This window comes from Eimeria tenella, genomic scaffold (genome assembly GCF_000499545.2).
Source record: "Eimeria tenella Houghton genomic scaffold, Eth_scaff16, whole genome shotgun sequence".
NCBI lineage: Eukaryota > Apicomplexa > Conoidasida > Eucoccidiorida > Eimeriidae > Eimeria > Eimeria tenella.
The window spans coordinates 54,719-75,243 of NW_013541531.1; the positions used below are offsets into that span (position 1 = coordinate 54,719).

General features: G+C 49.1%; 3 protein-coding genes across 3 annotated transcripts; 1 reads left to right on the forward strand and 2 right to left on the reverse strand.

Moving 5' to 3' along the window:
* Window positions 1–6,904: 6,904 nt before the first annotated feature.
* Window positions 6,905–10,522, reverse strand: ETH_00009400 (uncharacterized protein; the record flags this gene model as incomplete). Its single annotated transcript, XM_013373586.1, has 7 exons — window positions 6,905–7,054; window positions 7,308–7,526; window positions 7,888–8,158; window positions 8,378–8,439; window positions 8,698–8,901; window positions 10,064–10,084; window positions 10,430–10,522. 7 exons carry the CDS (start codon window positions 10,520–10,522, stop codon window positions 6,905–6,907), a joined length of 1,020 nt encoding a protein of 339 aa, XP_013229040.1.
* Window positions 10,523–11,686: 1,164 nt separating this feature from the next.
* Window positions 11,687–13,051, forward strand: ETH_00009405 (uncharacterized protein; the record flags this gene model as incomplete). Its single annotated transcript, XM_013373587.1, has 1 exon — window positions 11,687–13,051. The coding sequence occupies one exon, from the start codon at window positions 11,687–11,689 to the stop codon at window positions 13,049–13,051; it is 1,365 nt and encodes a 454-aa protein (XP_013229041.1).
* A 776-nt stretch (window positions 13,052–13,827) lies between these two features.
* Window positions 13,828–17,136, reverse strand: ETH_00009410 (uncharacterized protein; the record flags this gene model as incomplete). Its single annotated transcript, XM_013373588.1, has 2 exons — window positions 13,828–15,960; window positions 16,252–17,136. 2 exons carry the CDS (start codon window positions 17,134–17,136, stop codon window positions 13,828–13,830), a joined length of 3,018 nt encoding a protein of 1,005 aa, XP_013229042.1.
* Between the last annotated feature and the right edge of the window lie 3,389 nt (window positions 17,137–20,525).

Genomic DNA, 20,525 nt, shown 5'->3' on the forward strand with positions numbered 1-20,525 from the left:
CCCGGAGGCCCCCGGGGCAGCCTTGCTGGGGGCCCCCGGGGCCCCCGGGGCCCCCGAAGAAGCTGGGGGCCCCTCAGCAGACACCTCAGGGGACTCTGCTGCTGCGCCGTCGCCCAGGGCAGGCCTGAGAAGTGAAAGCAGCACAAACAATGCATGCATTCATTACCTTCGCAGGTTGCTGCTGCTGCTGCTGCTGGTGCTGCTGCTGCTGTGGCGGTTTACACTGGCGCTGCGAGCTTCCAGAGGTCCCAGGCGCAGCTAAGGTTGCTGCCTTCAGTTTTGTGAGCAGCAGCAAACTGCCAGGCCTTGTCTGCTGCCTCCAGGGCTGCTGCTTCTTGCTGCTGCTGCTGCTGCATGGCGGCTGCGGGAAGAGCTGCAGGGGAGGGGGGGCGGCTGCAGCAGCAGCAAAGCGAGCAGCTGCAAGGACCGCTGCAGCAGCACATAGCAGCAGCAGCAGCAGCTGTGAGGCGCGCGTGTCTCAAATTTAATTTTGAACTGGAAAAGAAGTGTGAAGCAAAAGGGGGTCCCTCAAGGGAAAAGAAGCAGCAAAAGGGGAGCAGCAGAGGGTCGCGGGCAGCAGCAGCAGCAGCAGCAGCAGCAACATGGCGCAGGGGGCCCCGGGGAGGTACAGAGGGGGATTGAAAGAAAAAAAGGAATTAAATTTGATTAGATAATGCTAATTAAATAATTTAAATGGGTTTTAAAGGGCTTTTTAGCAGCAAAGAGGCCCCTGCTGCAGCGGCGGTCAGGCAGCAGGCCGACTGGTCCAGAGGGCGCAGCAGCGGCGGCCTGGGGCCCCGGAGTTTAAATGCAGCAAAAGAAAAGAAAAAGAAATAAGTAAAAAGGAATTAATTAATTAAAATAAAAAGAAAGAAAAACTCACGAACTTGGAGCTGAATCCACAGAGCCGCGGTGGCTCTCTGAGGCCCAGCCTCGCTATGGGGCCCGCCGCCGACGCTGCGCAGCTTTTCCCCTTTTTTCGGGACTTTTCAGAAATAATCGAAATATAACAAATGCAGTAAAGAAGCAGGAGAAGAAGAGGAGAGAGAGGGCGAAAAATCGCGAGAAACGGGCGACTGCAGCTGCTGTTGCTGTTGCTGCTGCTGCTGCGCTGCAGAGGAACGGGACCCGGCAGAGAGAAGAACCCGAGCCCCGGAGCCGAGAAACTGAGCTTCAAAATGGACTTTAAAGGCAATTAAAACAATAAAAGCAAATAAAACAATAAAAACAAGCATTGTTTGAAAGAAAGAAACGGAGAAAGAGACAAACACACGAACAAACGGCAGACAGAGAGAGAGAGGGAGCGGCCTGCTGCTGGTCTGGCGGTCACAGCCCGGTGTACGTACAGTTGCTGCCTTTAATTCCCCATTTCTGCTAATTAATCAATCAATAAATCTTTGTTTCGTATTTTTAAAAAGAGTTTCAGCGAAATAACCAGTCCAACTGTCCACGCTTGCCCACACGCCGCAGCTCGGCCCCGCCCGGCGCTGGTCGGCGGCTCCGGGGCCCCCGCCAAATGCACTTCTTTCTCCATTTTCTCCACAAAAAAGAAGAAATTCAATAAAATTAACTCATTTAATCTATTTCCGGAGCTTCAGATGGGTCTGGGGAGCGGCGGGGGACCGGCCTCGGCCCGCTTCGCCCGCAGCCGCCGCCTCGCCTCTCTTGTCTTTTTTCGGTATTTTTAGACCTTTGAAACCCAAATATCTTTTCTTCTTTTTCCTTCGCATGCATTTCAACTTTAATTGCCACTTTTCCAAACAATTTCCTCTTCATCTTGCCTTCTTTTTCCCCCTTATCGCCCCTCCAAGGCTTTCTGTCCCCCGGCGTCGCTCCCTCCTTGTGCAGCCCCAGGTGTACGTACACCCCAAACCACCCCAGAACTGGTCCTTTCTTTCTTTCCATTTCCCTCTTTATTTTATTTCGTTTTTCCGCGTTTTCCGCGCTGACCGAGACCTTCTTCGGATTATTTTCTTTAAATTATATTTATTTGTTTTCGTCCTTCCACATTTTCTCTTTTCCACTTCTCTAAATCTTCTTTTCTTTTGTTCGCCTTTGTTTGCTGCCCAGCCTTAGCCAGCCCACGCCCATCTCTTATCCTTTTCTTTTCTTTCTTTTTCAATCTTTTACTTTCTCTATTCAGATCCAATAGTTTTAATTCATTTATAATAATTCTTTTATTTATTAGCTTTTCATTAGTAGTGCGGCCCACAGCTAGCTGCCCGCGCCCTAAAGCACTCTAACGGGGGCCCCCGGGGGCCCCCTAAGACCTGCCAAACTGGGGGGACCCCAGGGGCCCCCAGGGATCCCGCTAGTGGTGGCGCTGTCCCAGCCTGTGGGGGTCCCCTTAGGCAGTAAGCAGCAGCAGGGTCTCCGTAGGGGCCCCCAAATCAAATTCTTAAATCAGAATATACTAGAGGCCCTCCTGCCTACAGAGCTTAGCAGCTAGGGGGCCCCCTGCCCCCAGCTGCAGCGCCTGGGGCCCCCAAGCCCCATCGAAGAGGCCCTAGGGGGCCCCCAGGGGCCCCTAGACAGACAGTGGTTAGGGCTGTTTGCTGGCGTAGGGTATTTCAAATTACAACAACCCCACCAACAGGGAGTTTGGCCACATTAAAAGGCCACCACTGAAAAAAGGGTTTCTAACTTTTTATCAGATTTAGTTTTGGATTTGTTTGTTCGAAACTTTTGCAAAAAGTCAAAAAGAGAAAAGATCGCCCAGTTGTTCAATCCTTTATTGGCTATTGCCAGCCGCAGAAATATTAATTATTTATTCTAATTTTACTTTTTAAACTTAATTTTTAAAGAAGTTTTAAAATAAAAAACAAAGAGAAAATAATAATTCAAAATTCCGCTGAAGCCCTTCAACAACGAGCCAGTGCAGCCTTGCTGCTGCAAATTTTCCACTTTTTATTATTTTCTATTTTTGCCATGTTTCACTTCTTATTATTTTCTATTTTTGCCATTTTTCATTTTTTATTAATTTCTATTTTTGCCACTTTTCATTTTTTATTGGTTTGTCCTTTTGCGAATTTTTGTTGTTTATCATTCCATGTATTTGCCATTTATCGTTGTTAATTGTTTAACTTTTTTGCCATTTTTCATTATTTATTTATTACTTTTTTGCCAATTTGTATTTACTATTTTATCTTTTTGCCGTTTTTCATTAATTATTATTTAATCTTTCTGCTAGTCTTCATTCATTAATATTACTATTTAATCTTTTTGCCAATTTTTATAATTTATTATTTAATCTTTTTGCCGATTTCCACTTCCTGTGATTTCATCTCCTTGCCAATTTCTCTCTTCTAATTAATTGATAATATTACTTATTCATCATTCATTGTTTCTTATTTCCATTCTTTTTTTGAACTTCTTTCTTATTTCTCATTCTTTTTTATTTGAATTTGTTTCTTATTTCCACTCCTCTTATTTGAATTTCTTTCTTATTTCCCATTCTCTTTTTCCTTTGTCTTCCCTTTTTATTAATTTCTTTATTAAAAGTTAATTTACTTTTTATTATTCTTTTTTCTTCGTTAGAAATTAATTTACTTATTATTGTTTTTTTTCTTTACCAGAAGTTAATTGCTTCCTCTGAGCCTCTAGAATTCAACTTTAGTGCTTTCTGTTTCAACTTCATTTTTCATTATAATTAATTTTTGCTGCTTTCCTCATTTTCACCCTTTAATCTTTCTCTTTTTTTATTTATTTAATTATTTTCTTTTAATTATTTTCTTTTTAATTTGATTCAGTTGCAAATTCAATTCTAGATTCTTTCATCATAATTAAATTTTTGCTGTTTTTCTCACTCTTACCCTCTGATCTTTTTCTCTTTTTATTTATTTTTCTTTTTTCTTTTTATTTTTTTAATTTGATTTTTATTTCTTTTTCCCTCAGCCACACTTTTGCCTTTCAGCGCACAAGTGCATTCTTAGTTTTGAAATATAATCTTAAACACTTTTTGTTTTAATTAATTTACGTAATTAGTTTTGAAATTTCATTTTAAACACTTTTTTGTTTCAACTGATCCAGAGTGTTTGTTCGTTTAAGTCCTCATATGAGCTACTACTTATTTAAATTTTTTTTGGCATTTTTGCTCAAATCATTTTGGGCTTTTTTGTGTATTCACATAATTTAAAATTTTCACTTTTGCTTAATTCATTAAATCCTTTTTTTATGTAGTTTACCTAAGAGCTTGATGGCTCTAAACTTGGCTGAGAGCCTAAAGCAAGTCTTAGCGGTTTAAACCCAAACAAGAACAAAAAGGCAGCAACAGCAGCAGCAGCAGCAGCAACAACAACAACAACAGCAGCAGCAGTAGCAGCAGCAAAGAAGGGAACAAACGAAGTAGAAATTGCTGCTGAGGCGTTTTAAATGCCTTTTGTTTTTCCTTCAACAAAAGCAGACAAGGGCAAACCCTTGTACAACAGAGGCTCCAGATTTTCATCATTATGAATTACAACTCTAATCGAATCAACAGCCAACTGCGAAGCCCCATGGGGGGCCCCTGCCTGGGGGCCCCCACGAGGGGCCCCTACCTGGGGGCTCCCATGGGGAGCCCCTGCGTGGGGGCCCCCACTGGGGCCCCCCAGAGGGCCCCCAGAAGGGGGCCCCAGCTCCTCAGGGGCCCCTGAGAGCAGGAGGGGGCCCCCCTTTCTTATTTGTGCTGCTCTTTTGTGTAGTTGTTCTGCTGCTTGAGCCTGCATTCTGGTCTTTTGGGGTCCCTCTGGCTCAGCAGCACACAGAGGAGTATCAATTTCAGGCAGCAGCGCAGCAGCAGGTGCTGCTGCTGTTGCTGCTGCTGCAGTTGCTGCAGGGGATTCTGCTGCATCTGGAGAGGGGGGATGAGAATGCCTCGCGTCTCTGTTTCTTTTTGCGCCTTTTTTCCTTGCTTTTCTTTCTCTCTTTTCATTCCTTTCCTTTTCTTTTTTATTTCTCTTTTTGCTTCTGCTTTCCTCCAGGGAGTCGCAGCAGCAAACCGAGGCGTGCAGCAGCAGCAAACGGCAGGGGCAAAGCCGCGGTAACAGTAATGTATTTCCGCACACAGCAGCAGCAGCAGCAGCAGCAGCAGGTGACTCTGCCCCACTAAGCAGCTCCTCATCATATCTACTTGCTTCTCCTGCGGGGGTCCCCTCCTGTTGCTGCTCCTCCCTGCTCCTTGTACGACCAGTTGCTGCTGCTGCTGCTGCTGCTGCTGCTTGTGCTGCAGTGCATGCGCGTTGCTGCTGCGTCGCTTCAGCTTTTCTTTCGCCGTCACCTCCCAGCAGCGTCGCCCAACTTTTGTTTCTTTTTCTTTTTTTATTTTCTTTTTCTTTTTTTATTTTTATTTTTCTTTTTCTTGCTGCTGATAATCCCACAAGGGGGGCCTCACTACCATCCCAGCTGTCCCTACATGACCTTTTATCCCTATCCTCAAAACGGCCCCTCTGCTCTTGCTTCCCTGCAGCTGCAGCAGCAGCAGCAGCAGCAGCAGCTGGTGTTGCTGCTGCTTCTATGCTGCGTCCAGCCCCCCAAATACTTCCTGTGGAGCAGCCCAAGCACTGCTGGGGGCCCCTTGGGGGCCCCCCCGTGGTCCTCCCCATGGGGCCCCCCATGGGGGCCCCCTTGGGGGCCCCCAAGGGGCCCCCCCTGGGGCCCTCCCTGGGGCCCCGCTTGGGGCCCCACGAGGGCCACCGCTCTTGGGGGCCCCACGGAGGCCCCCCTGGGTCCTGTGGGGGGACCCCAGGGGGCCCCATGGGGGCCCCTGTTCGCCTAAAAGTGTCTTTTTGGTTTTGATTAAAAAGGAGAGGAAAGAAAGAAGGCAAAGGAGACAGCAGCTGGGGATGGAGAAGGCCAGTGCAAACTGCAGCAGAGACAGAAGGGTTAAGAAGGGGCCCTGAGAAAGACAAAATGGAAAAGATTTATTTTTCTTTTTTGCCGATTATCTCCAATCAAAAGTGAGTAAGTCGCTGCCCAACTAGCTAGCTGGCTGGCTAGCTGGCTAGCTGACTCGCTAGCTAGCTAGCTGGCTAGCTCTCTGGCTCGCTTATTGGCTCGCTATTTGGCTCGGAAGCTGACTGACTAGCTAGCTAGCTAGCCAGCTAGCTGGCTAGCTAGCTAGCTAGCGAGCCAACTAGCGGACCATTTATTCGGCTAGCTATCCATCCATCCAGTTACTTGGCTAGCTAGCTAGCTAGCTAGCCAAATAACTAACCAGCTAGCCAGCTAGCTGTCTAAGTAAAAATGCCAATCGAAGTGGCTGACCCGCAATTTGCTGCATATGGCCGTCGAGGGGCCGCGGCGGATTTGTTAGGGGGACAGATAAGATTTGGTGCTGCAGCAAAATAAATAAATTCAAAAAAGGAAATAAACTAAAACCCAGATTTTTAAAAAAAAACAAATAAATTCAAAATGGAAATAAATTAAAATTCAACCTCGGAAAAACAGATAAGTTCAAAAGTGGAAATTAATTAAAATTCAAATTTGCAAACAAGAAATAAATTCAAAATGGAAATAAATTAAAATTCAAATTCGAAGAAAAATAAATTCAAAAGTGGAAGTAAAGTAAAATTCAAATTTGCAAAAACGAAGTCAATTCAAAAGTGGAAATAAAATAACAAAAATTCAAATTTGAAAAGAAGCAATCAATTCAAAAATGGAAATAAATAAAAATTCAAATCTGACAATAAGAAATAAATGCCTGCAGCAGCAAAGTTTCCCTTTGTGTGGCTCTATTTTAAAATTCTCCTTTTTTTCTTTTTTCTTTTCTTCTGTTTCGCTGGAGCCAAAGATAAGTTCCTCTAAGTTTGTATTCCCAGTATGTGCAAAACTCGCATAAATAAGTACTTTTATGCGTCATAAAGACAGAAAATAAGTAAATAATGAGTAAATTAGCGTTAAAATTCAATCAAAAGCACATTTATTCCTTTTATTTTCCCTTTTTTCTCACGCTTTCGTCAAATGCAAAAACCGTCTGGTGTCTGTACGCCAGCAGCAGCTTCTGAGTGCCGCTTGCTGAGGTGTACGTACACCTCGATTTGTGTCTGTCGCTCTCCGCGGCGCAGAGGCCTCGTTCAATCTGCGGGGAAATTAGCATTTTAAGATCTATTTTTTGATTTTAATCCTTAAAATGTTTATTTTTGTTTAGTTATTAACTTTTGGGACAGTTCTGGTTTTCTGTAGGGCTCGGTTTATATTTCTTTCGTTGCTGCTGCTGCTCAGCTTCTTTCTTGGCAGCTGCTGCTGCTTAGTTTGTCTTCTACTTCGGTTGATTTTCACCTTTTCTGTTTTTTAAAGTTCCTTTTTCCATTTATTCCCACTGTGCAACTCACCGCCTCCAGATCGCCGTGTTTGTCTATAAGTGCAATTGCATCCTTCAAATTGAATTTTCCCTTTTTGTTCGTTGCTGCTTCGAAGCTCAGCAGACACCTGGCCACCTGCAGTGTACGTACACTCCAGTTCTGCTGCTGCAGCGAAAGGGATTTCGAAGAGTTGAAAAAAGAAAAAGAAATTAAAGAGGCAGAGCCATCTGCGCGTACGCCTGAGAGGAGCTGAACATACGCCCAAAACAAACGAATGAATATTCAAACAATCAAAAGCAGCAGAAGCAAAACAAAAAATTAGTAGAGAAACAGCAGCACACACTGACGCAGCAGTAGCTGCAGATGTGGCAGCAGCAGCAGCAGCAGCAACTGCATGCAGCAGCCACACCAGACCAGCCTGCACAAATAAGAGCAGCAGCAGCATGAGTGTCAACAGCAGCTGCAGCACCACAGCCAATAGTGGCAGCAGCAGCAATACCAACACCCTTCGCAGCAGCAGCACCACCGCCAACAGCACCGATAGCAACAGCAGCTGCAGCAAGAGCAGCAGCAGCAGCAGCAGCAGCAGCAGCAAAAGCCCCATTCTGACTTGTGTGCAGCCATATGCCAGCAGCTCCATGTCGTCTGAAACTGCTGCTGCCGCAACGCCAGCAGCAGCAAGTTGAGCTATTTGTGCTTTTGCTTCGTAAGGGGCCACGATGTACGTACACCCCAAACACTTTAATTTCTGTTGAACAAAAATTCGAAATAAATCAAAGACAATCAAATTTGCTGCTGCAGCACGAGCTGCATGCAAAGCCCCTGCAGCGTTGCCCGCAGCCTGCAGGCGAACTGCTGCTGCTGCTGCAGCTGCCGCAAACCTGCATGCAGCAGCAGCAGCAGCAACAGCAGCAGCAGCAACAGCAGCAGCAGCAGCAGCAGCGTCTTTGTCCCAACGCGTCTTTACGCAAAAATGTGTAAAGGAATTGGTGAAAAAAGAAATACTGCAGAGTCTGCAAATAAACAAGAATAAAAATTAAATTCGATTTTCTTTTTAATCAATTTAAATTCATTTATTTTCTTTCCTTCTTTTGTCTTACTGCTTCCGCTTTCGCTGCTTCTCTTCTTTAGCCTTCAGAGGAGCTCCTTCAAACACAAATATCTGCAAACACCCAAATCAGAGAGACACGAGCTTCAGCAGCAGCAGCAGCAGCAGCAGCAGCAGAAGCAGGAAGCTGCAGCAGCAGCTGCTGCTGCTCCCCAGCAGCAGAATCGGGAAGCTGCAGCAGCCGCTGCGGCTGCTTCACAGCAACAAAAATAGGAAACAAGAGCAGCAGCTGCTTCTGCTTTCCAGAAGGAGAAAGAAGCAGTGGCAGCGGCAGCAGCAGCTGCTGCTGCTGCTACTGCTTTTGCTGCTTACCGGTTCGATCTCTGCTTGCTGCAGCAAAGAAAGCTGCTGGCCAATGGAAGTCCAAGCAGCAGCGAATAGAGACAAAAGAGAAGAAGGCAAATCCGAATGAGACAAACCAGAAGGAGAAGCTGCAGCAGCAGCAGCAGCAGCAGCAGCACGAGAGTTTAGCTGCTGCTGCTCCTGCAGCAGCTGCAGCGCTACAGGGCGGATCGCCTGAAGCAAAACCCGCAAAAGAACAAAACAAAAACAAAAAATATTTTTATTCTTAAAACTAAAAGCATAATTTAATTTTTCAATCTGCAATTATTAAACTTCGCATTCATCACAGCCAGGAGAACAAACTTGAAATAAAACATTTTTGAAAAATGCATTTTTGTCAAGTTCGACAAATTCTGTTTCTGAGAAAACTATAGATTCAAGCTTTTCTTTAATTCTCTAATTTTTGCATCTTCAATTTTTTAAATTAATTTACTTTTAAAAATGAATTAGTCAAAATTCATCAATTAGCTTAAAGGAGAAAATGGGAACTTAACTCGCCTTTAAAGAAAACAAAAGAGAATTAAAGACTTTTCAGTCTTTAAATGGAGCTCTGACTTATGCATTTTGTAAAAGTGTAGAATCGGAAAAAGAAAGAAAACAAATTTAAAAAATTCCCCAAGTACTGCCGGGTGAAATGGGACAAAGTATATTTATTTGAAATAAATAGATAAATCGGATTATAATTTTCATTGAATAAGTCTAAATTAGAAATTGTGTTCTGAAAATGAAAATAAATACTTCACCGAAATTATGAAATTTATTTTTAATTTTATGGAGGCAGAAACATGCAAATTATGCTTGTTGATTTATTTCTTTTGGCGAAAACAGCTCCAAATTGATTATTCATTAAAAGCATATAAAAAAATTTAAGAATTAAAAACATAATTTTAATTTTGATTAGAAAAAGATAAAAGTTGACATTTTCTTGCAATCGGAAGTTGCTGCGGTGTCTGCAGCACCGAGTGAAAGGTGGTAAAAAATACATAACTTTCAAAAACAAGAAATTGTCAACTTGTGTTGTTTTAAATTAAAATTAAAACTCTGTGTTTATTTCTTCTACTTTTTATATGCCTTCATAATCGATTTGGAGTTGTTTCGCCAAAAGAAATAAATGCAAAAAGCAAAACTTGAATGTTTCTGCATTCAGCTAGACTGTCTCATGTGGCTTGTTCTTCTTTCAAGTGAAGTCGGACTCTCTTTTGATTTAAATTTGCAATTTAAGTTCATTTTTTGTTTTTTTATCAAATTATATAATTATTAATTGATAATTAATAAATTATTAATTAATTATAATAAGTTTGTTTCCCTTCAACAGCTTCCTGCAGCAAACGCGCACCCTGTCGATCCAGCCGGCGATCTGCGCAACGCAAACAGCAAACGATTTGCATTTAGAAAGGGAAAATAAAATTATTTGAATTAAAAAAGAAAAAATAAATAAATTTAAATTAAATGCACAAGTAAATTACGGCAAAGGAAGCACGGAAAGCCAGAAACAGCAACGCAGCTTGTGCTGAACACTAGCTGTGCTAAATACACTTTTGAAAGCCAATTAAATGGTCATTAAATGGTTATCAAATGGTTATTAAATGCTAGTTAAACAATTAATTAAATTAAAAGGCAAAAAGCAATAAAAGGTCTTATGTTTGCAGATGATTAATGGTTATTAATTGAATTAAATGCCACAATGCAACAAAAGTCTCACGTCTACAGCGAGGCGCCGGTGGCGGAAGCAGCAAAGACTTGTCTTCTTTGCTGCTTCATTTCGAATTGCTTTCCAGAGTTCTGTGGCCCCCATTTCTTCCTTTTCAAATTCCAGAGTTTTTCAAGTTTTTATGTCGAGATTTTGCGAAAAGAACTGGTTAAAAAACATTCAAAAGTGTATTAGCTGGCAGCAAAAAGAAATTCCAAAAGGATAATGAGACAAAGGAAAGCCAGCACTAACACAAAACTGGCGCATGCACCTCAAAAAGGATCTTTTCGGGTTTAAATTCCCTTTTTTAGCCTCAATTAAAGTGTTGAACAGGAACTTTAGCACAGAAAAAATGTGCAAAACGAAGCAAAGGCTGTTGAGGCGCAGCGGGGGCTTCTAAATTCCCTTTATTGAACCAAAAAACGGAATTCAATAAAATGTTGGCAAAAAATTAGGTGAAAGAGCTCAGGTGTAATACCAAGGAAAAGAAGAAAATGCAAGAGGCACACCCACGGCGCGGCGGCTGCAGGCTGACCACTGGTCACGCCGCGTCGCTGGGAGAGGCTCTGGGGGAAAAGGAGAATAAATTAAATGCCAAAAGGCCAAAAAAGTACTTTTTGTTTCAATTGAATTCAATTAAAACGAAAAAGCCGCAAAAAGCCCCCATATTACTGCGCGCGCCGCCCACTCAACAGTCGCCAGCGGGGATATCTCTGCCTGATCTGGCCATTTGCGCCGTCAAACATTTTGTAAAAACGTGAAATATTCATTTTTTGATTTAATGGACTAAAAATTTTCAGCTGGAGCTGCAAATTCAGTGAACTTTCGCCCAGGTTTCCGCCGCAGCCGCCCGCCGCATGGCTGCACCGCTTCTACATTTGCTGCTTGGCAGAAGAAGAGGATCAAAATGGAGTGAAAGAAATGGTTTACTATTTAATTTAACATTTTTATTAATTTAATTGAATATTTTCATTCATTATTCGGCTTTCTTCAGTTATGCCACTCCGGGGGTCCCCCGCCATCCGCGCCGCCTGGTGTGGGGCCCCCCTGTCTTGCCTTTGCGCGCTGTCTTGACAAGGCAGTTTGGATGGAATTTCCTTCAATTTGAAAATCTAATTTCATAATTATCTGTCTTGTCGTTTTCTTCAAGCCACTAGCAGCGCCAGGGGCCCCCCGGGGCCCCCAAGAAAGCACCTGGCTGGCCGGAGGTGGAAAGCAAGGAAAGCAGAAACTTAAAAGCTGCTACTTGGCTTTTCCTGCTGCCATAGAATGCAGAATCATTCGAGAGACCTACTCAGTGGCCCCTACAGCCCTTGCTGCAGCAGCAGAAACAGCAGCAGCAGCAGCAGCAACACCCGCTGCCACTTCAACGGCGGCTTCGCTGCTTCCCCTGCGCCCTCGCCAGCGCCGGCCTCTGGAGCCGCTGCAGCAGCCGCAGCAGCTCTGCGCCTTCACCCCACGTGTTTGGAACTGCTGCTGCAGCAGCAGCAGCAGCAGCACCAGGGGCTGCGGCGGGTGCCGCTGCTGCTGCCCTCGCTTGACAGCGTCTTGGGTGGGGGCCTCCCCCGCGGCTGCTGCGTCTGCGAAGTCTTGGGCCCCTCGGGGGCCGGCAAGACTTTGCTGCTGCTGCAGCTGTGTGTCTCTTACCTCTTGGGCATTTCTTTGAGTCCTGCTGCAGTGCCGCAGCAAAACAAATACAGCTTCCTGGGGGTCCCCCCTGGCTGTGCCCTTTTCATAGACTGCAGCGGCAGCTTCCGCTACTCACGCTTTCTGGACATTGCCAGGGGCACCCTAGCTGCATGCAGCAGCAGCAGCAGCAGCAGCAGCAGCGGGGAAGCGGCAGAGGCTTTGCTGCAGCGGCTGGTGGTGCTGCGGGTGTTCAGTGCGGGCGAACTGCAGCAGCTGCTGGAGGCCCTGTGCCCTTCTGCTGCTGCTGGGGGGGCCCCCCACCCCCTAGAGGTCTTTGCCCCTTTCTTGGGTCTCCAGGGTCTTGGGGGCCCCCAGCAGGGGGCCCCCCATCTGGGGGCCCCCAGCCAGGGGCCCCCCGGGGCTTCTCACGGCCAAACAGCCGCCAGCCAGGGCCCCCTTGGGGGCCCCCCTACCGAGGGGCCCCCCATAGGCTTTCCTAATCAAGGGGCCCCCAGTCAGGGGGGCCCCACCGAGGGGCCCCAGGGGGGCCCCCTCAGTAAGGGGCTCCCCAGCAGCCAGGGGCCCCTAGGGGGCCCCCTTAGTCAGGACAGCCCCAGCAAGGGGCCCCAAGGGGGCCCCTTCAGTCAGGGGCTCCTCAGCCAGGGGCCCCACGGGGGGCCTCAGGGGCTCCCCAGCCAGGGGCCCCCCAGCCAGGCGGCCCCCAGCGAGGGGCCCCATGGGGGGCCCCCCATAGGAATAGTTGTTGTTGATGGTTTGAGTTCAGTTTTGCATCCAGCCCTGCAGGGGGGCCCCCTGGGGGTGCGGCGGGCTGCGCTGCGTGTGGGGCTTTTGCTGCTGCAGCTGTGTGCAGCAACAGGAGCTGCTGCTGCAGTGGCCACCACCGCTGTTGCTTCCCGAACAGAAGCAGGTGGGGCAGCTTCTGCTGCAGCAGCAGCGGCAGCAACAGCAGTTGCTGCTGCTGCTGCTGCAGCTGCACAGGCGTAGACGCTGAGTCGCTTTTTCGTTTGGCCAATTTTTTATCTTGCCCGCTCTGTGCTGCTGCTGCTGCTGCTGCGTGGTTGTGCTGCAGGGGCCCCTGTCTCGTTTCTGGGTCGGGCCTGGGCCCACCTGCCGTCTCTGCGGCTGCAATTGGGGGGCTGCTGCCAAGGGGGGCCCCTCTCCCCTTACCGGGAGCTGCTGCTGCTGCAGTGCCTCGAAGCAGCAGACCAGTGGTCACAGCAGCAAGGCGGGGGCCCCCTGCTCCTGCAGGTCTCTCAAGAGGGCTTGCGGGAGGGGGGCCCCCATTGCATGCAGCAGGTCTAAAGCTACAGAGCAGCACTAAACTTGAGCTTGCAGCCGCAGCAGGTACAGCTGCTGCAGCAGCTGTAGCTGCAGCACCAGCTGCAGCTGCTGCACCAGCTGCAGCTGCTGCACCAGCTGCAGCTGCTGCGGCAGCAGCAGGTGAGGCAGCAATCGCTGCTGAGACTCGCACGCGGCCTTTAGAAGGTTTTGATTTTTAAAGATGCTCCCAAACACAGACGCAACAAATGGTTTCAGCAGCAGCTGCTGGTTTCAGCAGCAGCTGCTGCAGCAGCAGCAACAGCAGCAGCACGGGCAGCTGCTGCAGGGCTTTCACCAGCCATGGCCAGTTTACAGCAGAATGACCTCACGATTCACTGGTACACAGTCCGCAGTATGTCGCACTATTCTTGCTGCTACTGCTGTGCGCGCAACCGCTGCTGCAGCAGCAGCAGCAGCAGCTGCTGCTGCTGCTGCTGCTTTTAGAGATAGCGCTTGGCGTCGAGGACAAACTCTACCTCTGTTTTGCACTCACTTGAGACTTGTGTCGGCAGCAGCGGGGCTTCCAACCATTCCTGCTGCTGCAGCAACACGAAAGCCTCCCGGTGCTGCACCAGTTGCTGCTGCTGCTGCTGCTGCTGCAGCTGCTTATCTGGGGAGTCCGTGGCTGCAGCCTCTTTATTTTTGCAGCGCGCAGACTTCTTTTGTTGAAGCTGAAGCCGCAGAAATTCCTCCTGCTGCAGCAGCTGCTGCTCTTGCTGCTGCAGCAGCAGCAACTGCTGCTGCAGGCTCTCTGCCCAACCAGCATCACCAGCAGGCGGGGCTTCCTCCGGCATTCCAGGAAGCTCTTGCTGCTGCTGCTGCTGCTGCTGCTGCGTATTTACAAACTGGGGGGGTGGAGCAGCAGCAGCAGCAACAGGCACTGCTGCTGACGCTGCTGCACCTCTCGTGTTTGCTGGAGCAGCGGGCATAAATGCCTCAGACAAAACTGCCGCTGCTTCCTGCTGCAGCAGCGGACCAACAGCATGTTGCTGCTGCTGCTGCGGCTGCTGCTGCTGCAGTTGCTGCTGCTGCTGAGGCGCCGAGGTCACCTGCAGTTCCAGCAAGGGGCCCCCTGAGGGGCCCCTTGGGGGCCCCCCCTTGCTTCTTGGGGGGCCCATGTCCAGCAAGATGGCTGGTGCAGGAGAGCGGAGGGGTGGTGCTGCTGGCTGCAGCAGGGTTTCCTCTTGCTGCTGCTGTTGCTGCTGCAGCAGCTGCTGCTGGGGTGCGTTATCGGGCTGCAGCTGCGGCTGCTGCTGTAGCAGTAGCTGCTGCTCCTGCAGCTCTTTCAGCCGGCGCTCAAGCAGGCGCTGCTGCTGCTGCAGCAGCAGTTGCTGCTGCACTAGCTCAGCTTGTAGCGGCTGGAGTGTCTGTTGTGCTAACGGAGTTTGCTGCTGCTGTTGCTGCAGAAGTCGCTGTTCCTCCAGATGCTGGTATGGCTGCTGCTGCTGCTGCGGAACTTGCAGTTGCGGCTGCTGCTGAAGCCTCTGCTGCAACTGCTGCTGCATTTGCTGCGGCGGGGCTTGCTGGTGCTGCGAGGCTGTTTGCTGCTGCTGATGCGCTGGTTGAAGCTGCTGCACTGCTTGCTGCTGCTGCTGCTGCTGCTGCTGCAACGGGCTGGAACTTGTCTGTGCCTCTGCCAACTCGATCATCCGCAGCTGTCTGTGGATTTCGTCGAGCAGCTGCAGCTCCTTCTCCACGTCAGAAGCCTGCTGCTGCTGTTGCTGCTGCTGCTGCAGTTGCGGCAGAGCAAAGGCATGCGACTGTGACAGAGAAGTTCCCAGTGAGCCCAGCGGAACAGGCGCCTGCAGCAGCTGCTGCTGTAGGAGCTGCTGCTGCTGGAGCAGCAGCTGCTGCTGCAGCTGCGGTGCGTAGGCAGCTCCAAGGGCTGCCTGCACCTGCGCAGCAGCAGCAGCAGCAGCAGAACAGCTGCTGCACGTATTTCGAACTCGACGCCGTCTGCGGTGCTTCCCGTTGCTGCTGCTGCTTCTGCTGCTGCTGCTTCTGCTGCTGCTGCTGCTGCTGCGGAAGGAACGCCGCAGCAAATTCGCAGTGCGGGGCCGCCGCTGGGGGCTGGGAGAGCCCCGGCGTAGGGGAGCTTCTCCGGTGACCCCGCGTGCTGTGCTGCTGCCGTTCTGCAGCAGCAGCAAGTCGTGCTGCTGCTGCTGCTGCTGCTTCTGGTGGCGCTGCAGCTGCAGTTTGTACTGCTGCTGCTGCAGCAGCGGGTAGTGGTGGTGGCGATGCTGCTGGTGCTTTTGCTGCTGCTGCTGCTGCTGAGTGCCAAGGTAGTCGAGGTCGTGCATGCTGCGTCTGCTGCTGCTGCTGCGGCTTGCTGCTGCTCGTGCAGCAGCCACCCGCATTTTCCGTTGCTGCTGCTGCAGCAGCTCCTGCTGCTGCTGCCCGCTGTACTTCATCTTGTAGACCTCCACAAAAGGCTTCAGGTCTGTCTCCATAGCAGCAAGCTTCTGCCGGTAAGCAGCAGCAGCAGCAGCAGAATGGGGACTTGTGCTGCGCAGCCGCCGCAGCAGCTGCTCCGTAGGCGTTGCCCGCAGCTGAGACATGTCGTGGACATCCCCCTGCATGCAGACACGCAAACACGCACAAATTGCTGCTGCTGCTGCAGCAGCTGCTGCTGCTGCAGCTCCTGCAGCTGTTGCTGGTAGTGGAGTGCTGCTGCGTGGCAGCAGCACCACTGCAGCAAAGCAGCACCACTGCAGCAAATTCTCAAGCTCAAATTAATAAGTCTGCACAGAGTAATATGTGAGGCTGCAGACGCTTGGCTTAGTCTTTGCCTCTGCTGCTGCATCAGCTGATCCTGCTGCTGCTGCTGCTGCTACGCTGCTACACTTGCTGCTGGTGCTGCTTACATCCCATGGGGCTCTCTTTTGCCCCCGGGGACGCCGGATCCCGACGGGGCTCGTGCTGCGGCCTGCGTGCTGCTGCTGCTGCTGCAGCTGCTGCTGCTGCATCCGCTGCAGCTGCAGCCGCTGGTGCCGCTCTAAGAGCTGCTGCTGCTTGCGGTGCAGCTCCTGCAGCTCCCGCTGCAGCACAGCTCGCTTGTCGAGGCGGCCCCGGCCGACTCGCTGTCTCCCAACTGCTGCTGCGTTTGCTGCAGCTGCATCGGCAGCAGCAGCAGCTGCTGCTGCTGCTTTGCCGTAAGAGTCTCCCAACTCTGCAGGCTCTGTGGCGGAGCCGCAGCAGCAGCCCTCGCAGCAAAAGCCTCCTTCTTCGCTGCTTTGGGGGTCATCTCTCTGGCTATCTTCAGGCCACCCTGCGTCTGCTGCTGCTGCTGCTTCTGCTGCTGCACTGCAGCAGTCACACACAGCAGCCGCAGCAGCATAGTGGTCAGCGCTCTGCTGGCAGCAGCTGCAGCCAATGTCGCAGCAGCCGTACTCCTCCCCCTCCGAGTTCAAGGGTCCCTCAGGGGCCCCCAGGGGGGCCCCCTGGGGGGCCCCCGGGGGGCCCTCCAGGGGGGCCCCCTCAGGGGCCCCCATGCTGGTGGGCTGCTGAAGGTCCTCTGGGACCCCAAGGGGATAATTGGGGGCCCCACATTCATAAAGGCTGCTGCCGGCATAGCCGTGGGCAGGCTGCTGGGGGTGGGGGACCCCACAGGGGCCCCTGAGGGGCCCCGGGGGGCCCCCTAGTGTACCCTGGAGGGCCCCCGAGGGGCCTGCGGGGGCCCCCTTGAGGGGCCCCGCGTCGACGTGAGGCCGCGGGGCTAAGGCGAGGCCTCGGGGGTGGGGCCTGCGCATGTTATTGCATGCGTTTGGCGGACTTGGGGCTTTTTCTGTCCTTTTATCAGCTCATTGGAGAAATAAATGAAAGGAAAAGGGGAAAAAGAAGGGTTTGGGCAGCAGCAGCAAGAGAAACAAACCCTAATTGAGGCTGGCAGGGTCCACAGCGGGGAGCCCGGCCGGGGCTTCCAGCAGCTCCTAGGGTCTACTTAGCAAGACAAAGAAAGCAAATAAAATACTTTAAAAGAAAAGTAAAAGGGAAAAGACAAATAATCGTGGCTAGGGAGGGAGCCAGGAGGGGCCCGGGCCCCTGTGCTGCGGCGCTCGGCTGCAGCGGTACAGCAGCAATAAATACTAAGTCCGAAGCCCTACAAAGGAAGTCTTCGGTGTGAAACAGAGAAATAAAATTTAAAAATATCCTTTTGTTTTAAAACAAGAACGCAGCCAAAGAAAATGCAGCAAACGAAACAGCCCCCAAGGGGTGGGGGCTGGGGGGTGGTGCGGTTGTTCCAGTGTACGCACAGCGCGGCAGAAACAGACTTGTACCGGGGGAAAGTGGAAATAAGTAAACAATTAGTTTAATTAATTCATTAAACACAATTGAAAGACCTCAATTCGCCATTTTTAACGTGGGACAGCATGTAGAGGAGCAGTTCGGCTACCCCAGTAGCACAAGGCAATATGAATAGGCAGCCGGTTGCATGCGGCCCAGCCCCATTCATAATTGAAACTCACGTAGGTCCTCTATCTAGCCACTCTCACTAGCTAGCTAGCTGCAAATAGCCATACTCACTAGCTAGCTAGCTGCAGCTAGCCACATGCATTCGCTCGCCAGCTGCAACTAGCCATATGGAGAAGTAGGAAAGCGACCGTAGCCTCATTCTTATGTAATCCTCTAAGCTGATCATCCTGACAAAGTGAAGCCACTGGCGCGGGCTCAACGTTTACCAAGTCTGTCTCCACATTTACCTTTAGAGAAGCTCGCTTTAGACTTGTCTGTAGTCCTTTTCTTGCACCTGCAAGTCCACCTGTTGCAGCAGCGGCTGTCAGGAGGCACAGTAGGCAAAGGTGTGCATGCAGCGTAGCTGCTGCTGCACTTGCTGCTCTTCGTGGCATCCGGCTCAAGAGCTTGGGCGTAGATATAAAGTCCATTTGGTCTGTTTGTCTGTTAGGAAATGCTACAAAAAAAACCTAGTGAGGATAATTACAGGTTTGTTTGGCACTCGTTGTTTGTAAACAGATTCATATGGCTGCCACCAACGTCTCCTAGCTGGAGAGCCAGCTAATAAATATATCCGCAGTCGATTATGTGGCTCACCATATGACTGTATATGAAGGTATTTTGCATAGGGCGTTTCACATATGTATTTTTAAACCTCTAAGAAGTGCTGCAACAAATTTCTGTTTTCGTTGCTACATTATAGAATGTCTTTTTAAGTTATTTTGCAGATTATATGAAAATTCATAATATCTGAAGGGCTTTGGTGTTCATCCATGCTGTCCGGACCCTTAAGACTATTTACGACTATTTATTTCATGCACACTGAGCTGTCTACTTAATTCCCTAAGTGGCTAAGGGCAACTGAGCTACAGCCTGGCTGCAGAATAAAGATGGCCAGTCACTTCACAAGATATACGCGGCGTCCTCGTATAAAGAGCTACCGATTTGGTACTTCTGATATATCTCTTCTGGCAAGACCTGAGATAGTGGCGGTTTAGCCCTCAGCATTTCGTTCACAAATTTTGTTGCGTTACCATGTGTTTACCGCCTCCGGTTTAAAGCTGACATTCGGGGACAACTCTGGAAATTTACACAATGCAAAACACGAGGCTCACGGCTTTATTGCTGCCACAGCAATGGCACTCTGTTCATAGTTTGTCTACATTGTTTTCATGAATAGCTGGCCGATACTAGGTAGTAAGAAAGTGAATAATGACTTTAACTCATTCGTGGCAATAGTAAACCGTTTGTATTGGCATCAACAGTGCATTAAAGCACATCTGCAAGAGAAAATAAACACTACACAATAAGTATAGCTTATAATAGTTAACTGTTATGCATGTGTAAGATTCTGCGGCCTCCACGGGTACGGCGATCAGCACAACCTGCCAAACGTTTAAGTCCAATTCAACACAGTCTCCGCTTTCTAGCATCAAGTAGAAAAGATAGGGCAGGATTGTCTCATTTTACAGTATTTGACCATTCGTTAGCCCGTTCAGCTCTCTCTACTGAAACGCTTCAACGAACTCAACTGCTCGGCAAACAGCCAAGGTGTGGGATAGCTCACCTATTAACAATATTAAAATACTGAAGATATTTTGTGTCATTTGCTACACTGCTTTCGTGGCCACTTGCTAGGAGCCGCAGCGAGATCCAGCCCCATGGCCATACCATACGCTAGCCTGTTGAACTTCCCCACCCCACCGCCTGCAAGCACAGAGTACTACATAATTTGTTTGTGAAAGTGGGAGTATAATTTTCGAGTGGAAAAGCTTTGTGTTCATTGGGGAATTGGGAGGATGGAGGAAAATGTTCAGTGACGCAGCATTGAATCAAGAGCCTACTTTTTTCATCTCACGTTGGTCATTTTCCTCGTGAACATGTGAACCCGTTGATCCAGTCGCTCATAACCAGCCTACTAGGATTATTATTTCTAGAAGTGTTTCCTTACCAAAATATCCACCTCCATGCAGTGTCTTGATACGTAGTGCCCATATATGTACTGGTACTCTCGTGTTCAGCATACTGCGAGCCAAACAGAAAAGTACAACAGGTCAGGCGAATAGTACTGTTTCTTTAAGGGAACGCACAACTCCCGTGTAAGGTAAATGGGCTAATATCTAACATTACTCGCTAAAAATGCCGTTTGCACAATAAAAGGGCCCGAGCAACATTAATCTAGGTCAATTTCCCAATGGAATATGTGCGCCGCCTCTAGTATATTTCTCCTTTCCTGCATGGCAATGCTGCGCGCTGCAGCTTCACTGCCTCTTGCCAGCCCTGAACTTTGCGCCTAACTGCAGACTGCTCTGAGCCTGATCTTCTGTAGACGTGTTTGTTTGCGTGATTACAACTTCCACGTATCATATCAATCTACACATTCTGAATTATAGGACCCTAGTGGCCAAGTCTGCGCTTCAACGTAGTGGTGGGAATTATGCCTAATGCATGATGCAGTCACTTGATCGCAAGTTTCTTGTCTAACTTACGCAGTATTTGAATCTTCAAGTATTTTCATAAGCTTCAGGAACGTTTCCCCAGAGATCCTGCAATACCACTGGTCTTCCTTTTTTGCATCTTGTGAAGCCGGAATTCACCGGCAGCGTCCTGCATAACGAGCAACTATAATTAGAGGAAAATCAAGTGTGGCACTGTGATCTTTTATAAGTGTGAACGGAACCGCGTA